Genomic DNA, 25,345 nt, shown 5'->3' on the forward strand with positions numbered 1-25,345 from the left:
TTTAAGCGAAGTTTTCACTAATTCATTAGTGTGCATTCTCCGCAAAACTGAGGGCATCTTCGCAAATAGGTGCACATAATAGGGCAGTGGGGTGTACACAGTTTATGTGATTTGTAAATGAGCTGTGTCCGCATAAGTGCTACTTCCAGTTTGTTACCAGTGTGTATTTTGCTTCAGTTGTTCGGTATCTTGTTAGTGTTGCATTTTACAAGTTTAAAGTCTTACAGCTGATACAAATCCAGTCCTTCGTTCTGCAAAGCTTATATTCCCCAAGTATTCAATAGGCAATTGTTATATGTGCGGAATGTGAAGCATAGGTTATAGTTTTTCCTTGTGTCTATTTTCCTAGGTGTAAAGCTGAAGTCTGCTAAGATACAGACTGGTTCCTCTGAGCCAACGAGAGCTGTTACCAAATCACCTGACTTTTCAGTACCAAAGGATTATGGGCCACAATATGTGTTCAGTCCAATCAGGGAGACTGATACAGCATGCATCCCACTGGAGGGGCATCTCATCCCAATGGCTATTCCACTCGGTAAGAGAGACACTCTTCTCTACAGAATGTTGTGAACATCGTGATTGGTATCAGGGCCGGCCCGAGCCAATTTTTTTTTCGGTAAGCAGATATAGATTTTGGCGCCCCTCAGTGGACCTTCATCTCAGCCCACTTATTCCCCCCCCTTCCCCAATGGAGCCCATCACAGCCCAGCACCCCTCACAACACCCCTCACCACAGCCCCAGTCATCACAGCACCCCTCACCACAGCCCCTTCACTCCCCTCATCATAGCCCCTCATCATAGCCCCTCATCATAGCCCCTTTTCACAGCCCCCTCCATCACAGCTTCCTCCATCACAGCCTCCTCCATTACAGCCCCCGCACTCAGACTTACCTGCTGGCTCCTGGCTGTACTTAACAGCAGAAGCAGAGGACTGGCGGCGGGGGACTGGACTGGCAGCGACGTCGGCGGGCACCCTTTGCATGTCACTGTCCACAGCTGGGTCAGAGTGCCCTCCTCTAAGTGGCGCCCTACTCGGCTGTGTAACCAGCATATATATAAAACCGGCTCTAATTGGTATTAGAGAACATGAGGGGTTAAGCATTCGGTTCTCGCAAACAAAGACACCTGGTGGGAAGCTTTTGTACATTGCTGTGATTGGTAGACCTTTTAAAAGTTTGTCTAACCTTTTAGCATATGTCTTATGACACCACTTCAGTCCTCAGACAGCACATGGGTACAACCCCTGCTATGTACAAACTCTCCCTGTTTGTCCCACTGTGCTATGAGAAGAGAGATCAGTAATGGGGATATAGAAAGAAATCTTCTGATTTATTTATCTTTGTCTCCTAAATAGTTGGAGTTTGAAGCCTCCACCAAGGGGATACTAGCAGAGAGGTTTGTCTAACTAGTTCTTTACAGCCTCTTTTTATATGAATGCAACTAACGAAGGGTGAGATTTATCAAAGCTTGGAGAGCGATAAAGTGGAGAGAGACAAAGTACCAACCAATCAGCTACTAACTGTCACGTTACTGGCTGTGTTTGAACAATGACAGGAGCTGATTGGTTGGTACTTTATCCGTTTTTATCTAAGCTTGGAGAGAGATAATCTTCCCCTAGGTACCAGTGTCGTCCAGTGATGTGCGGTGAGGTGAGGCTCTGCCTTTCCTGCCATCCTTAGGTATACTCCAGTGTTTTGACTATAAAAAAATTATAAGAAAAATATAAAGAAAATATTATAAATATCTTCTTTTTAATATTCTATAATTTTTATAGTCAAAACTCTGGAGTAAAAAGTGTATGTCAGGTGAGGCGCTGCCTCCCCTCTCTACCTTTATCCCTGATCACAACACACCAATTTTCAGCATTATATACTGCTGCACCTTTGTATAATGCCCACATGTTGTACCCTCAGGTTCATATATGTATCTGTAAATCTGGCTCTGATACTAGCCAGTGCCTCCCCAGCCATTTACCTCACCACACACGTCACTGGTGTCGTCACTGCGGCACATTTAATGCATCATTGTTATCTAATGAATGATGATCCATACTGATTTGTTTATACCGTAAGTATGGATGATGTGTAATGTGTACCTTTCCAATATTACACAGCATTGAAGGCTCAGTGTAAATTAGAATATTGCGTGGCGGCCTCGGCTTGCTTAGTGGTATTTCAGCCACTGCACTATAGCGCTGCATAGGTCTGTTCGCCAAATCAAGTGACATTACTGTACCCAGAGCTTTCATATATGTAAAGAACTTTTGAATAATGCGTTTTTGTTCCTACCACTAGATGTCACTTTATGATGTTCTCAGATACAGATACGTAATATACATGTCACCTCATATGACTCTCGAAAACCTCTACCTACTCATCTAGGAACAAAATGGTTTTAATGAAGCCATTAAAACTGCATTTTATGGTTTTGCCTTTTATGATCAATATGTTTTTTTTTTTGTTTTGTTTTTTGTGGTTACTAAACATTAACTAGAAAAGTCAACCAGTCTTGGGGGAGGTTGTAGTTGGTGAACCACACAGACTGTCCCGTCACTGGAACTTAGTTCTGTGAAGCAGATCTGCTAAAATTGATTAAATCAGGTGAAACTCATGTTTATGTGATTTTGTTTCCCATTTGCAGTACTGGTAAGTTATGCTGCACCTTTGAGGAGCTAGAGCAATGGGATTCCCCCCTCCTACTACTTACTACTACCTGTTCCCGTAAAGGTTTTTTTCTATGTTCCTTGCATAGGAGGTGAACAATAGGGCATTGAGCCTTTTTTTTCCTTTTCTGGGTCATTCCGTGTCAAATCAACACACTTTTTGTTAAAATTTTACCTCACCAGCTCAGATTTTGTTCAAATTTGGTTTATGAAGAGTATATAAGTAGTCTAAGAAAAATACTAAATTTTATTTAAATACCTCATGCCGTTTCGAAAATATGGCTATGCAAAGTTTTAAAAAATCTGTAAAAAACGCACAACCAGCATATTTTCAAATCACCATAGCAGCTCTCCTAATTCAAACTGAAATTTTTGATAATTGATCATGATTATTTCAAAAAGTGTGTCGACAAAAAAGTAAAACAAAATTCTGGAAATAGTCTCTATTAATGTTAAATGTTTGTCAAAATTTAAAAGTGGGAGGATAATAGGTTCATAGTTAAAATTTATTTTAGACAGCAGTAGGTACTACATTTGAAAAAAATCAGGGCCTACTTTTTTATCCAATTATATGATGGAACAACTAAAATTAGCCCAACACTCAATATTTGAATTAAATGTAAATTCTCTTAATTACTTTTTGTCAATATCTACATGTGAGAATATATAATATAGATATTACATATTCTCACATGTAGAGATTGTCAAAAAGTAATTAAGAGAATTTACAAAAATTCAACCCCCTTTTTTGAGATAATCATGAAGTAAAGTTTCCAAAAATGTGTAAAAAAACGCACAACTAGCATATTTTCAAATCGCTGTAGCAGCTCTCCTAATTAAGCTAGAGAGGTGGGAGTGGTGTAATTTTACTGTGTTTTTATGCTTTTTCCATGATATACAACACAGTAGGCTTCGTGAGGAAAAACTTTTTCCAAATTCAAAATGAAATTTTTGATCATGATTATCTCAAAAAAGGGGGTTGAATTTTTGTAAATTCTCTTAATTACTTTTTGACAATCTCTACATGTGAGAATATGTAATATCTATATTATATATTCTCACATGTAGATATTGACAAAAAGTAATTAAGAGAATTTACATTTAATTCAAATATTGAGTGTTGGGCTAATTTTAGTTGCTCCATCATATAATTGGATTTAAAAGTAGGCCCTGATTTTTTTCAAACGTAGTGCCTACTGCTGTTTAAAATAGTTTTTAACTATGAACCCATTATCCTCCCACTTTTACATTTTGACAAACCTTTAACATTAAAAGATACTATTTCCAGAATTTTTTTTACTTTTTTTGTCGACATTTGAAATAATCATGATCAAATTATCAAAAATTTCAGTTTGAATTTGGAAAAAGTTTTTCCTCAAAAAGCCTATTGTGTTGTATATCAAAGGAAAGGGCATAAAAAACACAATTTAATGACACCACTCCCACCTCTCTAGCTTAATTAGGAGAGCTGCTATGGCGATTTGAAAATATGCTGGTTGTGCTTTTTTGACAGATTTTTGAAAACTTTACATAGCCATGTTTTGGAAACAGCATGATATATTTAAATCATATTTTGTATTTTTCTTAGATTACATATATACTCTCCATATACCAAATTTTAATAAAATCTGAGCTGGTGAGGTGTGTTGATTTGACACCGAATGACCTGTCTTGTTTATATTATTTATTTGTTTCCACTTAGATTGTAGATTGTATCGGGGTGGTGCACAACCTCCTGACATGGGTACCCTTCGTCCCTCTCCCCCACCTTTCTTTCTTTTAATCCAAATATATTGCATATTAATTAGATCCTATCAGCGCTTTACATTCTTTCTGTGGAATTTCCAGTCCACCTGCCGGGAGGGCTGAGCGGTGGCCACATTTAGCCTCAACATTCACAGAGAGCCTGACGACATTCCAGAAATCTGGATTGGCTGGAGAAGAGATACCACACAGCATTGTGTTCCAAATAGCATAGGGAAATAGTGGCATCAATATATAAGTATTCCAAGGTGCTATGTGTAGCTGGAAGGTGGATGCATTGGAGGAAGCTTGTCAGTGATAGGACATTTATCTAGGGGGAGACCCTGAAACCTGTCACAGCATCAGGCCTGCAGCGAAGTTTTGGTAATGGACATTTCTGCACCATCTGCCGGCCACTGACTGCTGCTCTCTATGGACCACCTAGAGTGTTTCCTTTTTTCTTTATTTTCGGGGTATGTACTGGCATTGACCTCTATTTCTCTGAAACCCATGTAGAGTTCTTTCCTTTCCTGGTACTAGGGCTTAAGTCCCCTCCCCCCTCTAACATTACACAGTGACACCTTCTAGCGTAGTGACCCCACCCTCTTGCCTTGCCAGATCGTACTGGTCTCTGGCACATTATATAGATCACATTCCCTGGGTTCCAGTTCTTGTAGGGTAGGTCTTAGGTCACAACAAGCAAGTGTGTCCCTTAGCCCATGGGGGCTAGGCCTGCCAATCCATTGTGGGACTTAAGCTGGGTACACACTAGATGATATTTCGCCCCATTCGACGGATCGGGCCGACATATCGTCAAAATATTCTAGTGTGTACCCACTATGGTGGCCGTTGCGGTCTCCCGCGGGGTCGTCAGTCGCTTTGTCAGGTTAGCCCTACACGCAGCTTAATCTAACAATGCTACTGACCATCCCAAGCAGCAGGATGCGACAGGGGTCGACACATCGGGCGGTCAGGCACCAGATTGTCTAATGTGTACCACCCTCCCGATATGTTGGCCCGTTGGCATCATCAGTCGCATCGCTGGGTACACGTTGTTTAGTGTGCACCGAGCATTACACACTTCATGTACAAACACTTTCACCGTTTGGCTAGAATTGTTTGGACTATTTCATATAAATCTCTGGAGGAACATCCTTGGGCAAGGAAAAGTGCCATACTAGCGATAAAGAGGATATGGCCAATACCACTCAGCCACACCTTCAGAGTTCACTGGCTTCTCATCAGTACAGTGCTCCTTGCCCTGAACATTCAGGTCTCCATTAATCAGGGTCAGTCTCCAATGCTGCCTTTTTAGGAGGCTGAAGCGTTACAGTCCTTTGCCCCTTCTCTGAGAGTGGAGTGGAAGAAGTCATCAAGGATGCCACAAGGGGAAAGTGAGCACATTCCTTCAGCAGAGTAGGCCCCAATATCAGTTTCCAGCTCACTTTCTCATTTTATGGGAGTCCTGTTCTCTCTACATGTACTTAATATGATCAAATTATGTAACTAGGAATCTTATTTGGATTTTTCCTATCCCAAGTTCCCAGAAGAGAATTCTATTCTACCATCCAGGTATTGCTGAGTACAACAGTCCTCCACTCCCAAGGCATCAGTGGGGTCTTCAGCTCTGATTTTATTCCAAGTAGGAAGGATCTTTCTGTCTTATCTTAGATCTCAAAGTTCTCAAGATGATGGGGAAAATGTAACAGCCTGCGGACTGCAGGCATCAACGAGTCCCGTGTGAGACTGTCTGATGTTTTAAAGTAGCAATCATTTAAAAGAACAAATCAACCTGGTTTTGCCTTTTAAATAACTGTTACTTTCAAATATTGGGCAGTCACGCATGGGACTCGCTGACCAAGTCCCGCAGCCTATTACATTTACCCCGATGTCTCTTTGGTCTGTGATTCAAGGTGAGGTCTGTCCTAAGCGACTGGATTTCTCTCCCCAAATACCAGGAAATTGTGATCTAGATGGATAAAGTCCTCTCTTACCTGAAACACCAGCTGGTCACCGGCAGTCCCAGGCCGTTATGGAAGCATCTCTAATCCTGTGATGGGCAGAGTTGGTTTGGCCATATGATGAGTAACGTCCCAAATATATAGTATAGGTATCAAGACTTCGGGGATTATTTAATGAGGTGCAATTTTACAAAATCACTATTTAAAAAAAAAAAATTAAAATAAAAAAATGTTATGCATGTTTTGTGCTGGGGTTTAAAGTGGCAAGTTTTCTTTATATGTGATAAATTCATAGGCGTTTATGTATCATGATCAGTGGAGAAGTTGCACATAGCAACCAATCAGCTTTGATGTAGCATTTATCAAGTACAGTCTATAAAATAATAGGTAAGAGCTGATTGGTTGCCTTGGGTAACTTCTCCACTGTTTTCACTGCTTGATACATAAACCCCATAGTGTTTTAAACCTGACAGTCCTTATTAAAGCTGCTCCACAAAGGATCTTCTTGGTGTTAAAATGAAATGTCCCTGGTTGCTAACATTACAATATCATCCAAGTGCAATTTAATCACTGTGAATGGGGGGTGGGGGGTGATTGGTCAGCTCAATGTGCATATCACAGGGCCTGAAATGATGGCCATGTATATTTATTTGTGATACCGTTTTGATTTCAGGAAGGTCACGGTTTGATGGGACTGCTCCTTTACCATCATCTGTAGTTCTTGCACGACCTCATCCAGTAACGGTAAATGTGTCTGTCCCACCTGTGTCACCTAAGCCCCAGGCGAAGGCTGTGAAACCTAACATAGCGGTGGTGGAGATGAGGTCTGAGAAGAAGGATCCCCCACAGCTGAGCGTCCAGGTACACAAGAGATCTAACTTTTCCCGACTCTAAATAAATATGTAATATCTGTTGATGTGTATGTACGCTCTCCTTCTGTCCTTGTTTATTTCATGGTTTTATCCTTTTATTTGCCAGTGACTTAGATGTCCTGAGAGGGGGGGGGCTGTCATCAGACATTTCTTAGTTTTAAAGATTTGATGGGAAAAAAAATTTGACTACATTAATTGTGAATAAGTCCATTACTTCATTGTGTAGATATTAATGTAACGAGGCTGTCATTTTATACTCTAATTTAGGTGTTCAAATATATTGATCAGGGGCCTTTTTAGTTATTGATCAGGGCTGGCAGAGATAACGGCTATCTCCATCATATGTCCTGTTATCATCTGGCCTTATCGTACCTTTAACAAAAATGACACATCTGTAATATGCTTGCTCTTTTTCTAGGTGTTACCCTGTGTTGATATAGATAGCATAGCCAGTGACAGCCCCGACACAAGCCAGGGAGGTCCAAGTACGGATCCACCACCTCGCACCCCCAGGCCTGTCACACCTGACGTACAGGTAACTCTGATCACTGCTCATGATGTGGTCATAACTCTATGTCCTCTAAGTATGGGAACTTACTAGGAATGGACAAAGTAATGTTGATTTAAGTGACCAGTGGGGTGGGCTGTTATCTATTGTCAAGTCCTAGTTCAAGCTGAAATTGAAGCCCTTGGATTAAAAGAAGCGTCATAAGATGACCGCTACGCTCTGCTGTAGTTAGACATAAGTGTTGTGATGTCATAATGTTACAATGTCTAACCCCACTTTCCAGGCTACCCAACAGTTATTCACTGATAAATGACTTTTAGTGCACTCTAATACCCCTTTCTCACTTGCTCCAATAGCCCAGGTTATTGCCCTTGAACGCGCAGGAACCCGGGTTACTGTGCAGTGTGAAAGGACCAGGTTGAAATAAGCCGGGTTGAGTGACCCGGCATTTCACCCCTGGTCACGTGAAGGGTTGAGTGCGTGTTCAACCTGGTTTGCAGGGCATTGTGAACAGCTAACACAGGTCGATGTGATTCGGGTCCCTTTCACTGCACAGGAAGTGCCGGCACTTAGAAATTAGATAATTTCGAAACAGCGGCTCACCGCATGATAGCGGTGAAGTCATTGTCCCAGCATTAGAGCCGGGTCGGGCCACCAGTCTGAAAGGGGTCTCAGCCAGGATGGGTGTGTGAACAAAATCCTGGGTGTGCCCCGGCATACAGGTGTGAAAGGGAATAAGTGACACTAACTTCAAGGAATGTTTGTGCCTATCACAGTGGAATGCATATACTACATTTATATTATCCCCCAGTGCAGGCTATATACAAACTCAGGGACTTATGTCTGCTACTACTTCCTATATGTACTCATTTCTGGCCCTGACCACACCCACCACCAATTATAATCTTCTCTTTTGCCATTGGGCCATTTACCAAAGCTATCCTATTATTGGAGAAATATCATGTGTCTGTTACATTACCAGGGGATCTCTGGGATATAATAAAATAAAAGTATTATTGGGAAGAGAATGTAAACAATGGAACTGTTCTAAATTTCTACAACTGAGGGCCCTGGGTAATTTCTACAACTTCACAGCAACACCTTCATAGAAATGATTTCCTGCGACAAATATAATGTAGTCGTCCTTTAACCCTTCCAGTGCCACGGGCATAACTCATCCACATGCCCCCCGGGTAGCAATGGACATAAATGTTTTGCAGATACATATTACAGTTGACTGATGTCTCGTAGAAGGATCACGGCTGCTTTTTGTTGAACTCCGTCCACTCCTCAGTAGTGAGAGGAGGCCCTTTCGGTAGATTACAGATCTGCCGCCTCAAAGCTAATGGGTTAAAGCTTATGCAGTCCATTAGGGCTTTCATTACATTCGGCACAGATGAATAATTCATATTTTAATTACTCATACAACATAACAAACAATCCGCCTTCGAGCACTCCCTGCTTTTAAAGGTAATTTTATTCATTCTTCATTCTGGGTTTTGGCAACTATTCAATAATGTCACCAAACCTTACATGCTTCGAAGTAATGGAAAACATCTGTGTGAATTGTGATAAAACAAGCTGTTTCCATAACATTAGACAACAGATTAAATTACAGAATGAGGTTGCACTTGATTAAAGCACAGACGGCCGGGACACAGTTCTGCGTTTTCTTTCTTGGACAAATAAAACCGTGTTTGCTTTACTTTTAATACATGTAAAAAAAGAGTGAATATAATCTGATGCTGCAATGTTTGTTAGAGCTCATGTACAGATATCATGTACGGTTCCATGCGTTTGTGCTGCGCTTTACACACTGAAATGGGCAGAAGAAATGGGCAAAAGAAAATAGTGTTCTGACTTTTTTTTTTCCATTACGGTCTGATCCTTACTGACTGGAACGCAGAAACACAAGTACCAAAGTATAAAACAACAGCACAAATGGCCTTAAGTGGATTCATGCTCTTACTTCTACACAATTGCAGTTTCATACAGAAGCTCTTGGAGGTCCAGGCATATTTGCTGCATCCGCAGGGGGTGCAAATGTTTGCATGCATTAAAAAGTCACAAATGCCACTGTTTGTAAAGCAGCGTCTATCTTCGGTTGCGTGCCGGTCAGCCACAGTAGCATTAGCCCCTGGTTTGAAGTGTTAACGGATCGAGAGTGTTCCTCACAAAGGGACTAATGCTGAGCTTGCTGCAATTGTGTCTTATATTGCAGGTGCAATATGCGTTCATTAAAGAAAGTCACTATTACCACCGTACTGTATACAAGGCGGCATCTGTCTTAATTTGCCTGCCATTTAGCACAGTAGCATATGCGCCTGGTTTGTGCCCATGTTTTTATTTTTTTTATTTTGTGCTATTGGTTATCAATAAAGCTTACTGAATTGACTCTAATACCGCAGAACAACTTCCCATCTCTGTTAAAAAAGAACATTTACTCAAACACACACACAACCACGTAGTAAATGCCACAGCGACAGAGAAATGACCAATCAAGGTCAATGCAGCTTTCGCAAACAGCCAATTACAAGCCGTTCACTAGTGCATGATTTCCCACATCCAGTCCTTAGGACACACTAACAGTAATACCGACGCCAAAAGCCCGAATAGTGGTGATCCCGACTGGGGCTGATAAGTACCCTAACCCTACCACCTCCCCCTAACCCTCCCTTAGTGGTGCCTAAACCTAACCTTCCCACGGTGGTGTCTAACCCTCCCGGAGGGACCCTAACCTACCCCCGGTGGTGCATAACCCTACCCCACCCTTCCCCATGCCTAAAACTAACCCTTCCCCCGCGGCTAGCAGTCCCTGCTTACCTTCATTTGAGATGCCGGCTGTTGGGATTTTTGCAATGCCAACAAACTTCGGTATGCCGGCTGACATGATTTCGGCGTCTGGCTAAAGATAGGCGTCGGGAATTAGGCGATTATCTTTAGTACAAGATTGGACTGCCAGCGTCGGCTTCTGACGGCCGGCATTCCGGGCGGCGGTAAGTTAACCTCATCCCCTAATGGTGCATGTTTTCCATTTCTCCTTACTAGAGCACAGGTGTATTCGGGACTGGCTGACACATTTTAAAAGATCCACAGATGGGTCTAATTATTTCACTTATGAATCTGTGAGGAGACCTGGAAAACATGCACTGTTAGTGTGTCCAGATGACTGGATTTGGGAAGGGCAACATGTACTACCTGCACCTTCCCCTGACCACTCACAAGTGTTCTAGCTTTCTTAGGGGTGTGTGCGTTTTTGGCCGTATACATATGTTCACCAGTGCACAGTTATACCATTACTGTCCCTGGCCTTTGCTATACGCCAACGTCACACCTATCCAGGTGTAGGCCAGAATCGCTGAAATCTGCCTGTGCGCCTATGTGTGTGGCTACTTTTCTGGGCAAGTTCTAAGTGATTTTCATGTAAGATACACAACACCAACTTGTATAGGACTCACTCTTCATCGGCCAATTAGGGTGTAATTCTGAAGTGCATAAACAAGGGTTAATTTTGGGGGCATGATTATTTAAATGAAATAAAGGAATGGAAAGGGAGCATTTCAGGGGGTGTTCCCTGCTTTGCTGTGGGGCTCAAAGTCTTTTTCTCTCTCGTGTGAATTCTACGGAAAGTTTTAGGTCTCAAAACTTTGTCCAAGCCCCTGAGGTACAGTACTTGTATTTGCATGTACGTTGGATTTTGTAGTTGCACTTCAGTGTGAACTCGTGTTTCCAGGTGCCCTTGATCCCATGTAATAAAAAGCTTACAACCCACAAATAGACCATGCGTAATAAAGACAGCCTTGAGGTCCCCTCACTCTTATGATTACTTTAGAACAATAAATGAAGCAAACCCCTATAACATTTTAAAAGAATGTTTAAATTACTAATGGGGGAAATGTTATTAGCTGGGACTTGGAATGTGAATGTGCATTTCCTATAGCTAATTGCCAGCCCACAAAACTAGGCATGGATTTACATTGAAGGGCCAAATATTTGGATGACGTGGGTACGCCATTTTTTCCCTGTGGTCACACAATTCTCTTTGTTTTGTTTTAGTTGAATGTGGAAAGTGAAGAAGAGATCATGGCACTACCTGGCAGCTCATTTCACGTTCCAGAATTCACTCAGGTATCCCCATTACAGACAAAGGAAGCGTGCACTCATCTGTTCCTCAGGGTGCACTCACTCAGGTATCCCCATTACAGACAAAGGAAGCGTGCACTCATCTGTTCCTCAGGGTGCACTCACTCAGGTATCACTATTACAGACAAAGGAAGCGTGCCCTCATCTGTTCCTCAGGGTGCACTCACTCAGGTATCCCCATTACAGACAAAGGAAGCGTGCCCTCATCTGTTCCTCAGGGTGCACTCACTCAGGTATCACCATTACAGACAAAGGAAGCGTGCCCTCATCTGTTCCTCAGGGTGCACTCACTCAGGTATCACCATTACAGACAAAGGAAGCGTGCCCTCTTCTGTTCCTCAGGGTGCACTCACTCAGGTATCCCCATTACAGACAAAGGAAGCGTGCCCTCATCTGTTCCTCAGGGTGCACTCACTCAGGTATCCCCATTACAGACAAAGGAAGCGTGCCCTCATCTGTTCCTCAGGGTGCACTCACTCAGGTATCACCATTACAGAAAAAGGAAGCGTGCCCTCGTCTGTTCCTCAGGGTGCACTCACTCAGGTATCACCATTACAGACAAAGGAAGCGTGCCCTCATCTGTTCCTCAGGGTGCACTCACTCAGGTATCACCATTACAGACAAAGGAAACGTGCCCTCATCTGTTCCTCAGGGTGCACTCACTCAGGTATCACCATTACAGACAAAGGAAGCGTGCCCTCATCTGTTCCTCAGGGTGCACTCACTCAGGTATCACCATTACAGACAAAGGAAGCGTGCCCTCATCTGTTCTCCAGGGTGCACTCACACAGGTTTGGTCAACTTGAAGCCCACGCAATGAATGAACTCATTCCAAGGGCCATTAAACTGCAGGGTGGTGTATTCTGGGAAGATCAAATACATATTCTTAAAGGGAAAAATGTGTTACTTGTGTTGTGTACTCCACATATGTTTGATCATTTGCCTGTCCCTTTCCCTATACCGTGAAACCAGCTATGATACATCTGCACAGCGCTCCCTACATCGCTCCTAATATTACCCATCCAGCAATTGGGGCTGGGGGTCGTGGTCATGAATTGGGGGTGTGGCTGGAGCTCATAAAGCACTCTGCTGCCCCTTAGCAACCTCCCTTCCAAACTTCGGGTTGCCACACTCATCTCACCATGTTACAAGTGCCTTCAAATCGTGTCTGTCATACCATACTTGGGACGGTTGGAACGTTGCATGCGACGTCCGCATGATTGACTTCAGGCTGTGCGGCTGCCTCTCACCCTTACGACATACATCCACTAGCAGACATGAAAACGACCGCACGATTACGACATTGTAACTGTGCAGTCGTTTGTCAGTCTGTGATGTGCCTACACTGACCGAGCAGTCATTCAGTGCAGGCTCATCAATCATCTGCAAACATGCTGAACCTGATGATATCGTCAGGTTGTCCAACATATTTGTCCGATGATAGATGTCTAAACGACCAGCAGGAGCGCGCATCGCCGGTTGTTTTATACATTTTTGTTAACGATCTGCAAACGATTTTCAATCGATTATTGAACGATAACGATATTGTTCAATCGCTCAATTTAATAGTCTAGTGGATGTGTGCCACTACACTCTTTCTCCTACCTGATATTCCAACATCTTCAGTCTGGTAGTACTCTTTATCATTCTACCCTGGGAGCAATAGGCAATGATCATTATTACAAATAAAGAAAATAGTACTCACGTTTGTTGACTGCTCCTGTGCAGGCCCCCTTTCCCCTCCCCAATTCCCTGCTTTTTGTATAATGATCATTATGTCATCAGGTTTTCGGCTATTTCTTTCTAGGATGATGAAGTAGACGAAGTCCCTGAGCCATTATTGGAGCTTAACGGTTGGGGAGAGACCAATCCACCCCAGTATAGTGGCATTCCATTTCCACCTCCTGTTCCTGCTCCACAAACCAGTGCCGATATTCTTGATGGGATTATCACTAGGAAGGAAACCCTTGAGAATAGATTGATTAACTGGTACGTTGTCCTTTTATGGGGTGTGCCTACAGTTATTGTGCAACATGAAATATTAACTATATGAAATTGTATGTTTAATTAGATATAACTGCCGTTTTCCTTAGCTCTGCAGAGTATTACGGCGCATATCCACTACACGATTCGCTCCATGAGCGTTATCGTGTAGTGTGTCCCCGGCAGTGGTGTGCTCAATGTCCTTAACGACACTAAGCACCCACACTGAACGATATGATTCATGATATCGTTCAGTGCCGGCACCCTCCCTCATCCCCCGAACCTGCACAACCTGACGATGTCGTCAGGTTGGACGGCAGGTTCGGCCGATGAGCGACGTCGTCAACGACCAGCGGGAGCGTGCATCTCTGGACGTTATAATGAACAATATCGTAATCGTTCATTATATCGTCTAGTGGATACGCGGCTTTAGTGTGACCAGGTTTCAGAACTTTATTTAAATTAAATTAGAACTGTAGTTTTGGCTACGGCACCTTCTTTAATAATTTTATGCAGCGTTGAGGATTCCTTGGACTATTTGCTGCTCCTGGTTTGAGGTAGAGAGTAGCACATTGCCATATGCACACGTGGTAACTACAGCAGGTCATTCCCTTATTGCACCTTTGTTGTAAACACGGTCTCCTCTTCTGCTGCTGCTTGTATACACTACACTGCGCCCCGTCTGTGTTTATGGTGTGTATTACTTTAAATGAATATCGATTGCATGTCTAAGGACATTTTACTAGTGAGATCACAAAGGTACCATGTGCAATCTCTCTTCATATCTTTCAGGGTGGAGCAGGAAATAATGTCCCGAGTTATCGGAGAGATGTACGCAGGTAGACAGGACGTTGTCCCTGATATCACTTTGTCCAGCAGTGAGAATAGTGTAATGGAATCCTCTGATATTGGTACGTGGATCATTCTGTGCTGTATTTCGTTGTATGAGTCTTAAGCTAGCCCCACACAATGCTAATCTAGTTAGTGAATTTAGTCAATTCCGACCTTTGTGTCATCTGGGAGCATGTCCTATCCAATCAGTTGTGTGTCATTTTATAACTCATCACTGATGTGTGTTTTGAGTCACCCAGTAAACCATCAATGTGCACCAATTCAAGGTATGCAGTGCTGGTTGTCGGTGCAGCACCTAAACGATTGGATCCATGATATTAATACCCCTTTTCCATTCACCTGAAAATCCTGGGTTATTACACGTGAACGCGCATCAACACGGAACTCCACTCAGGTCCAGTCACCCGGGAGGGCAACCCTGCTAGAGAGCAGGGTTTTTCCCGAGATGGTCCCGGGTAAGGTGCAGTGTGAATGGTTAACCCGCGTCATACGACTCTGGACCCGTTTACACCACGGGGAGAGCCGCATTCCAGCGCAAGGAGGTGATGTCATCTCCAAGTACTCCTCCCTACAACTGAGGATACACAGTTGCCTGAGCAGTGGCAGAGTGTCGGTCCATTCAGCAATGAGAGTCCTGGGGTCCATGGTGTCGGCATTCGACATGGTGGAATTTGCCCAGTTCCATTCCAGGCCCCTGCAGGGGCAGATTCTATCTGAGTGGAACGGGTTACCTCACCGGATCCGATCCCAGATGCTGGTTTTGTCCCCGGATGTGCGCTGGTCTCTGGCGTGGTGGCTTCAGTCAGCTCATCTTGTCCAGGGTCGCCCCTTTTGGATCCCGGACTGGGTTCTGCTTACGACAGATGCCAGTCTCCGTGGTTGGGGGCAGTGACCGGCTCGTTGTCTCTTCAGGGCCGTTGGTCGGCGGAGGAAGCCGCCCTTCCCATTAACGTTCTAGAGCTGCGGGCGGTGTACCGTGCTCTACTGTCGTCAGGCACCGTTCTTCACGGACGAGCAGTTCAGGTGCAATCGGACAACGCTACCACGGTAGCGTACATAAATCACCAGGGAGGGACTCGCAGTCGAGCTACGATGTCGGAGGTGTCTCAGATCCTGGCTTGGGCGGAGTGCCACCTTCCGGCTATCTCGGCAGTCTTCATCCCGGGAGTCCTCAACTGGGAGGCAGACTTCCTCAGCCGTCACGACGTGCATCCCGGGGAATGGTCGCTTCACCCAGAGGTGTTTCAACTTCTCGTGGACAAATGGGGACTGCCGGAGTTGGACCTGATGGCCTCCCGTCACAACTGCAAGTTGCCCGTGTACGGCTCAAGGACAAGAGATGCAGGCGCAAGCCTAGTGGACGCGCTGTCGGTGAAATGGACGTTTCACCTGGCGTACCTGTTCCCTCCGATCTCCCTACTACCTCGGGTACTCAGAAAGATCAAACAGGACGGGGCACGTTTCTGCTGGTGGCTCCAGCGTGGCCCAGACGTCCTTGGTACTCCGATCTCAGGAGCTTGTCCGTAGACGCTCCGTTCCTTCTGCCTCAGCGTCGGGACCTGCTGTCTCAGGGGCCCTGCCTTTACCCGGATCTGGGTCGGCTGTCTTTGACAGCGTGGCTCTTGAGACAGCCGTCTTAAGGTCCCAGGGTTTTTCTACCTCTGTCATTGGTACCATGCTGAGGGTGCGCAAGCCTGCCTCGGCACGGATTTACCACAGAGTGTGGCACACTTACTTTCAGTGGTGTGAGTCCAGAAACTTTGATCCTCAAGTGTTCAGGGTTTCTAGGATTTTGTACACTCGTACTACCCGGCGGCGGTGTGTTTGTTTTAGCAGCCAATAAGAGTCAGACAGACTCTCATTGGCTGCTGCACCCACGACCAGAGCCGGGCTGGAGCTGACTCATGAGCTCCACCTTCCGGCTCCTGCAGTGGGTGATGGCAGAGACGTAATGACGTCTCTCCCATAGTGCAGAGCGGGCTGGGAGGACGGAGGAGCGGATAACGGCAGGCACGGGGATTCAGGTAAGGGTTTTTTTGTGTGTCTTTGTCCTATAAATGTAAGGGGCACTGCATAGGGGTGGGGGGCTACTACTGAGGGCACTGCATGGGGGGGACCACTACTGGGGGCACTGCATAGGGGGGACCACTACTGGCGGCACTGCATAGGGGGGACCACTACTGGCGGCACTGCATAGGGGGGACCACTACTGGCGGCACTGCATAGGGGGACCACTACTGGGGGCACTGCATAGGGGGACCACTACTGGGGGCACTGCATAGGGGGACCACTACTGGGGGCACTGCATAGGGGGACCACTACTGGGGGCACTGCATAGGGGACCATTACTGGGGGCACTGCATAGGGGACCATTACTGGGGGCACTGCAAGGGGCGACTACTACTGGCGGCACTGCATAGGGGGACTACTACTGGGGGCACTGCATAGGGGGACCGTTACTGGGGGCACTGCAAGGGGCGACTACTACTGAGGGCACTGCATGGGGGGGGGCTACTACTGGGGGCACTGCATAGAGGGGACTACTACTAGGGGCATTATGTAAGGGGCGCCGCAGAGGGGGGCAGTTATGGGACATAATTGTTTGAGAATGGGGGCAACTATCTGACATAATTAATGGAGGAGGAGGGAAAGTTATGGGGCATAATTATAATTGTGGGAGGAGGAGGGTCATTCTGGGACCTAATTAAACTTGTAGGAGGGGGACGTTATGGGACATAATTGTTTGAGGAGGGGGCAGAGTCTAAATACCGCAGTATAGCTAAGTGGCCCTCGGACTTCGTTGAATTTTTTTAATGTGGCCCACACTGTCTTAAAGGTTGAAGACCCCTGATGTAGTGTGTACCCGGCATAAGTGTTACTTATTGCCAGCAGTAGTGTTATTGGACTTTATCACCATTACCTTGTAATTTGGTATATCATTAATAATTTCGCCCAGTACCCTAATACATTAATGATGTTAATCACTCTTATCTGCTTTTGTAGTTGAAACAGCTGGCGGTAAAGGCTTGCAGTTATTTGTTGACACTGGCGTACCTGTAGACTCCGGTCTAATTCGCAATTATGTAAATGAAGCGTTGGGAGAGATTGTCGCAATCACGCTGGGTGAAATCCGAAATGCGCCAGCTCCTCCTCCAAAGAAGCCGGATGTGCAGGTAGATATTGGTTGTGATCAGTAGTCACATTTTATGCCATGAACTGAGCAGCTGTATTACCAGCTATGGGTATATGTTACGGGTTTCTCCACCTACAGCTGTTGTGCATAGGCAGCGGCTAAAAAGTTTAAGACTTTCTGTGATACTTTCTGTGTAGACTGGCAATTTGACCCTTTTATTCCATTCACTACAGAGAATGGTTGGGCTGCTGCACAGCAACAGTCAGTGAATGATAGCGGAGGATGGGGAGTGTGTTGTAGAGCTGGTTATAGCACTAGCGGATATTAGAAGTGCCCTGATATAATACATAGGACTGTACTCTAAATGTACATAGCACCAGTGCACGGTACAATATTTAGTTTTGATTATTTAGGGGCAGCCAGAATAACTAATAATGTAGCTACAAATTTAAATATCATTAATATTAGGTTACCAAGGTTTGTAAGATATATGTTAATGAGTTATAGCTATTTTTAGAGAGGATGCACAGTTAATAGATGGTCAGTACCTAGGTGCATTCGTATGAGTCCCATATAAAGGTCAGGTTTGTGGGCCAGGTTTAAGAAATAGATGATCAGGGATGGGCCTCCCACCTAAAGACTTGGTATCTTGTCTGTCTGCAGCCAGTTCCTGTTGACATTCCTCTAGTACCCACTCCTCAGTGCACCCCACCATCCTCTCCTCTCCCTCTAACGGGAGAGCCGTCTATTGTGAAAACTCCTCAACTCTCGCCGCAGACCTCAGTGGAAGAGCCCAAACCTGAACAAGAACTGCTTGAAGATGCTGGTTAGTTTCTGGCTTATCCATATATGGACATTAAAGATTCATAGTGTCTCTCTTTCTCTTTCTTTCTCTCTCTCTCTCGCTCTCTCCCCTCTCGCTCTCTCCCCTCTCGCTCTCTCCCCTCCCCCTCTCTCCCCTCCCCCCTCTCTCCCCTCCCCCCTCTCTCCCCTCCCCCCTCTCTCCCCTCCCCCCTCTCTCCCCTCCCCCCTCTCTCCCCTCCCCCCTCTCTCCCCTCCTCCCTCTCTCCCCTCCTCCCTCTCTCCCCTCGCTCCCCTCCCCCCTCTCCCCCCCTCTCTCCCTTCCTCTCTCTCCCCTCCCTCTCACTCTCTCTCCCCTCCCTCTCACTCTCTCTCCCCTCCCTCTCGCGCTTTCTCTCCCCTTCTCGCGCTTTCTCTCCCCTTCTCGCGCTTTCTCTCCCCCTCTCGCGCTCTCTCTCCCCCTCTCGCGCTCTCTCTCCCCCTCTCGCGCTCTCTCTCCCCCTCTCGCGCTCTCTCTCCCCCTCTCGCGCTCTCTCTCCCCCTCTCGCGCGCTCTCTCCCCCTCTCGCGCGCTCTCTCCCCCTCTCGCGCGCTCTCTCCCTCTCTCGCGCGCTCTCTCCCTCTCTCGCGCGCTCTCTCCCTCTCTCGCGCGCTCTCTCCCTCTCTCGCGCGCTCTCTCCCTCTCTCGCGCGCTCTCTCCCTCTCTCGCGCGCTCTCTCCCTCTCTCGCGCGCTCTCTCCCTCTCTCGCGCGCTCTCTCCCTCTCTCGCGCGCTCTCTCCCTCTCTCGCGCGCTCTCTCCCTCTCTCGCGCGCTCTCTCCCTCTTGCGCGCTCTCTCCCTCTCTTGCGTGCTCTCTCTCCCTCTCTTGCGCGCTCTCTCTCCCTCTCTTGCGCGCTCTCTCTCCCTCTCTTGCGCGCTCTCTCTCCCTCTCTTGCGCGCTCTCTCTCCCTCTCTTGCGCGCTCCCTCTCTCTTTCCCCTCTCTCTCTTTCCCCTCTCTCTCTTTCCCCTCTCTCTCTTTCCCCTCTCTCTCTTTCCCCTCTCTCTCTTTCCCCTCTCTCTCTTTCCCCTCTCGCTCTCTCCCCTCTCGCTCTCTCCCCTCTCGCTCTCTCCCCTCCCCCTCTCTCCCCTCCCCCCTCTCTCCCCTCCCCCCTCTCTCCCCTCCCCCCTCTCTCCCCTCCCCCCTCTCTCCCCTCCCCCCTCTCTCCCCTCCCCCCTCTCTCCCCTCCTCCCTCTCTCCCCTCCTCCCTCTCTCCCCTCGCTCCCCTCCCCCCTCTCCCCCCCTCTCTCCCTTCCTCTCTCTCCCCTCCCTCTCACTCTCTCTCCCCTCCCTCTCACTCTCTCTCCCCTCCCTCTCGCGCTTTCTCTCCCCTTCTCGCGCTTTCTCTCCCCTTCTCGCGCTTTCTCTCCCCCTCTCGCGCTCTCTCTCCCCCTCTCGCGCTCTCTCTCCCCCTCTCGCGCTCTCTCTCCCCCTCTCGCGCTCTCTCTCCCCCTCTCGCGCTCTCTCTCCCCCTCTCGCGCGCTCTCTCCCCCTCTCGCGCGCTCTCTCCCCCTCTCGCGCGCTCTCTCCCTCTCTCGCGCGCTCTCTCCCTCTCTCGCGCGCTCTCTCCCTCTCTCGCGCGCTCTCTCCCTCTCTCGCGCGCTCTCTCCCTCTCTCGCGCGCTCTCTCCCTCTCTCGCGCGCTCTCTCCCTCTCTCGCGCGCTCTCTCCCTCTCTCGCGCGCTCTCTCCCTCTCTCGCGCGCTCTCTCCCTCTCTCGCGCGCTCTCTCCCTCTCTCGCGCGCTCTCTCCCTCTCTCGCGCGCTCTCTCCCTCTTGCGCGCTCTCTCCCTCTCTTGCGTGCTCTCTCTCCCTCTCTTGCGCGCTCTCTCTCCCTCTCTTGCGCGCTCTCTCTCCCTCTCTTGCGCGCTCTCTCTCCCTCTCTTGCGCGCTCTCTCTCCCTCTCTTGCGCGCTCCCTCTCTCTTTCCCCTCTCTCTCTTTCCCCTCTCTCTCTTTCCCCTCTCTCTCTTTCCCCTCTCTCTCTTTCCCCTCTCTCTCTTTCCCCTCTCTCTCTTTCCCCTCTCTCTCTTTCCCCTCTCTCTCTTTCCCCTCTCTCTCTTTCCCCTCTCTCTCTTTCCCCTCTCTCTCTTTCCCCTCTCTCTCTTTCCCCTCTCTCTCTTTCCCCTCTCTCTCTTTCCCCTCTCTCTCTTTCCCCTCTCTCTCTTTCCCCTCTCTCTCTTTCCCCTCTCTCTCTTTCCCCTCTCTCTCTTTCCCCTCTCTCTCTTTCCCCTCTCTCTCTTTCCCCTCTCTCTCTTTCCCCTCTCTCTCTTTCCCCTCTCTCTCTTTCCCCTCTCTCTCTTTCCCCTCTCTCTCTTTCCCCTCTCTCTCTTTCCCCTCTCTCTCTTTCCCCTCTCTCTCTTTCCCCTCTCTCTCTTTCCCCTCTCTCTCTTTCCCCTCTCTCTCTTTCCCCTCTCTCTCTTTCCCCTCTCTCTCTTCCCCCTCTCTGTCTTTCTCTTCCCCCTCTCTGTCCCCATCTTTGCCCCTGTCTCTCTCTCTGCCCCCCTCACTCCTCTCTCACTTTCTCGTCTGCTTCCCGCTGCTGCTCCCCCTCTATTCCACTCTCTCCCCTTCTCTCGTCTTTCCTCTCTTCCTCTTCTCCCCCTTTCTCTCCCCTTCTCCCTTGTTTAGCTCCACCCCCATCAGTTGATTGCAAGTATATTGCTCTTTACTATTTACATAGTAATTTCATGTTAATTATGAAAATTGTCCTGATGCTATATTTTGCTTTTACATTTTACTTAAACCTTTGATCCAAAATGCACCCCTGGTTTACAGAGCTTGTATTGTGCCCTTTAGGTCAGAGGATTCCATTAAGCCATGTTGATACACCCACAATTACACCAGTAGCTACACCCCCAAGAGTGCACACTCCCACACCTCTTATACCAGACGATAATGAAGATCCAACTTGCTCTAAGAGTCCTGCCCCCAGTCCATGGGACAATATGGAGCTGCCATTGGAAGAGGAGAACCCTCACTCTATTAAGGAAGCTGTTCAGTACAAGGATGCTGTGTAAGTAAATCAATATTACAATCTCCGGCTACATACACTGATACTGATGAGACAGTTGTACACTAATCATGGTCTGATCATAATCATTCTGTTTGTTATCGGGCTTCACTGTAAATCCCATCAAGTGTTGTTCATTATTGTATTTTGTGTCTATTATTCTGACTGCACTAACGGGCCTCCATCAGATCCAATAGCTGTCTAGATTCTCTGACTGAGCCTCAGACGACCATATCTCGTCTCACGTGATGCTCAGTATTATCCCGTACACGTTCCTGTTGAATACCCATTATTTGAGATGGTTATACATTACATGGTTGCTTTTTATCCATTTTCTCGTCAGTGTAATGACAGTGGCTGAAGAAGAAGAACCAAAGAGCTTAATCTCTGAACCAGAGAAACCAATTCTGTATTCTCCTAAACAAAGAACCCCGTCACCCGTTTCTTCTATACCAAGCTCTGCACCCTCCACAGACGAGAGCAGCCTGACGGTCACAGAGTCTTCCTCCACAGATAAACCCATCTCCGAAGGGGAGATCTTGTACAGTTATGGACAGATGGTTGCTGGAAGAGGTAATTAGTGGTTATAAAAAGGATAATACTTAGCAGAACAGTATATGGCCATCCGATGTATTGTCTGGATATGTCCATTTGTGTTATCTTTTGTATAACGAGCACCATTATGTTATATTTTTGTGCAGTTTTTTTATTGCAGGTTTCCTTACTCCTCCCTAATTCCCTGCGTTGTACAGTGTTGCATGATGGCATGAAAGAAATGAATTAGGAGTGAGTGGGGCAGTCACCTGTGTGATATCACGTCCTGCAGGAGACCCTATATGATGCATAGTTAGTGAGACTGGACAGTAATCTCTGTCATTGATGACCCGCATTTTCCACCAGTTCCATACGACATCTGATCGATCCTGATCAGACATTGATTGGCATTAGTGCAAGCAGAAAACTGTGCCGCCCATCATTAATATAGGCACTTGTACCAGCCCCATGCAAGGAACAGGAGATCCGTCAGTAACAGGCTTCCCTTCTCCGTACGTGTGACTCAGAATCGCACTGCGCTTTTGTTACACACCCATGACACTGCCACTCCCCAGTCAGGGTGCTTACGTACCATCAAATTGAAGCCCTATTTCACGGAAAAACAGATCCGGCCTAATTACGTCCCAACTCAGACTGTGAATTTGCATATGCTGTATGCAAAAACTTGCCATTTGCGCCCGTTAAAAGAGATCCGTATCACTCAGAATCATCCCCGATTCGTGCTGGTGCCAGATATGTTTGAGAAAATATAAGCAGCCCCTACCTCCCCCGACTGCTGCAGACTAATTTGGGGTAAGTGAAGATACTGATGATGATCTGTGTGCTTTCTTTCAGCCTTTGCAGAAGGTGGTCTACTTTATCCAAACTTGATGGAAAGTTTGTCCAGCACTCTCAAAGATGCACATGACATGGTAAGGAGACCCCTAACGGTAGCTAAACATGCCTGAATAGAGGGCTGTTATATACTGCTAGCTGAATGGCTATTGCAAAACATGTTCTAACATTAAGGGAGGAATTCAATTGATTCCTGCTCCCATCGCGCCCGACGGAGCTATTCAATTCTTGCTCCTGTCGGGCACGATCAGCTGACAGCGCTACATTTCAGCTCGCAGCCCCAGGGGGGTGAGAGCTGAAATGTGCGAAAAGTGACATATTTGGGTGCCCAAACATCACTTTTCACGAAAATCTGAAACAATTGCATAGCGGCCCGCAAGCTCCTGTCACTTTAGACGGGAGATGCGGGCCGCGAAAACAATAGAATTCCGCCCTAAGCAATCAATGAATGTTATATGTTTCCATACCCAGCCAGGACCTGACCTGCTTGCCAGTGTGTTTTATATGTACAACCTGCTGAGTCCAAGCTTTCGTTCTATCAGCCATAATCACTTACTGAAATTCCCTTCAATGCTTTTCAATATGCTTCAATAAAAAATGATTAGTGTACATAGGAGAATATCCATCGCCAATATCACAGCTTTACCTAAAAGTAGAATTTCTACTTCAGGGTCCATAGGGTATCCACAGGATACCTTGGGGTATAGGTGTGACGTCAGTCACAGGGCACCAAAGAGTTAAGCTTTCAGCCTCCCAGGATGCACTAGGTCCCCCTCCTATACCCCGCCCCCGAGCCAAGGCACCCCAGTTTAGTTTGGTGCCCGGCCGGAGTCGGGTGCACCTGTTGGAGTGGGGGCTAGAAGAGCCCCTGAAGCTTTTTCTTCATGCAGCTGTGGCTGCACATCTGGATGAACAGCATGGACAGTCAGTCCTGACGTCCATGCTGTCTTCCCTACACCCCGCCGGTACCAGAACGCCGGTACTGATCCAGGGATGCTGGTGGGCATCTGGGGTCACAGCTAGCGGTGACCCCAGATGTTCCGGACCATGGCCGGATTCAAGGGGGACAGAGGTAAGCAGCGGGGTCCCGTGGTGGGTCCCCGCTGATCACATGGTCCTAAGTCCCCAGGCAGGGGGCTCCCTGGGGACTGGCTGCAGCGTGGAGCCAGGCGACCAACCTGCGCTTCCACTACCCCCTGGGACAGTGGACCGCAGCAGAGCGGTAGCGCTGCGGCGTCCCAGGGGTTAAATGCATGCCAGGGGAGCGCGCCTTCCCTGTCTCACAGCCGGCGCCTCCCCCGCTGCACACAGCCCTCTCTGCACTGTGCTGACTGGCCCTGTGTCAGCGCTCCTCCCCCAGGCCAGCCTTCTCTCTGCTCCTCGGCGGCCATCTTTTCAGAAGCATGGTGAACGCTGCTGGAAGCCTGCATTGGAAGCATCGTGGTCTGGGTCCCCCCGCATACCTCTCCTCCGCTGTGGTCAGGTCTGTGTATGCAGCGCTGTGTCCTACCAGGCCCTGTGTCTGTGTAGTTGAGTGATCAGCGCTGTTAGTGCAGGAATTGATTTTCTTTGCATTGTATGTGACTGTGCTAGCGCTGCCTGTAACTTTTCTTCTCAAGACTGTCAGCTTTATACTGTCCCTGTTCTTTCTGCTAAGCCCTTGCGGTGCGGTGCTGCAGGGTGGTCTCTCGCCTATTTAATATATAATTGGTGAGAGGGGTCACATACGTGGTGCCATCATGTCTGAAAGTGATTTTCCCCTCCGGCTACAGTGTACCACGTGTAAAGTACCGTTAGCGGAGGGGGAGGGTAGTGCGGAGGGCCTTTGCCGGCAGTGTTTGTCCATGGCGCGGCCTCTTACGGTTACAGCACTGGTGCAGGAGCCGCCCTGGGCTTGTTTCGCTCAGGCGCTAACAGCTTTAGTGGGCCAGTTAGCTCCGCAGCCCGCGTTTACTCTGATGGGTTTGTCCCAGCAGTCTGTGGTGTCGTCACCCATGCAGGGTTTCCCACGACAATTGGTGGTACCCCACAGTCTCCCTATTTCCCCGCTCCCGGGTTCTCAGGAGCCAGCGTGGGTTAACTCCCTGACGAGTTCTGTACAGCACTTGTCAGATGTGTTGCAAGGGGAGTCTGTGATGCGGCCTCATAAACGGCCGGTGGCGTCTCTGTCCGCTCCTTATGAGGATGACGAAGGGACGTCTGATGATGGGGAGATTCTGGATCCTTACGATCAGGAACCTCTCCATACTAAG

The 25,345-nt window shown here is 47.4% G+C and overlaps 1 protein-coding gene across 1 annotated transcript in view; it reads left to right on the top strand.

Annotated features, from left to right (window-relative positions):
- KIAA0586 (KIAA0586 ortholog) overlaps positions 1–25,345 on the top strand; it is a 150,923-nt gene that overhangs the window by 49,895 nt on the left and 75,683 nt on the right. The window contains exons 16-26 of the mRNA XM_088473708.1: positions 350–535; positions 7,041–7,228; positions 7,658–7,774; positions 11,804–11,875; positions 13,698–13,879; positions 14,666–14,784; positions 17,729–17,898; positions 18,522–18,684; positions 21,491–21,707; positions 22,048–22,277; positions 23,094–23,170. Coding sequence (XP_088329834.1) covers positions 350–535; positions 7,041–7,228; positions 7,658–7,774; positions 11,804–11,875; positions 13,698–13,879; positions 14,666–14,784; positions 17,729–17,898; positions 18,522–18,684; positions 21,491–21,707; positions 22,048–22,277; positions 23,094–23,170 — 1,721 coding nt within the window. The remainder of the gene's footprint in view (positions 1–349; positions 536–7,040; positions 7,229–7,657; positions 7,775–11,803; positions 11,876–13,697; positions 13,880–14,665; positions 14,785–17,728; positions 17,899–18,521; positions 18,685–21,490; positions 21,708–22,047; positions 22,278–23,093; positions 23,171–25,345) is intronic.

Source organism: Taudactylus pleione, unplaced genomic scaffold (assembly GCF_031769625.1).
Source record: "Taudactylus pleione unplaced genomic scaffold, aTauple2 ptg000139l, whole genome shotgun sequence".
Classification (NCBI taxonomy): Eukaryota; Metazoa; Chordata; class Amphibia; order Anura; family Myobatrachidae; genus Taudactylus; species Taudactylus pleione.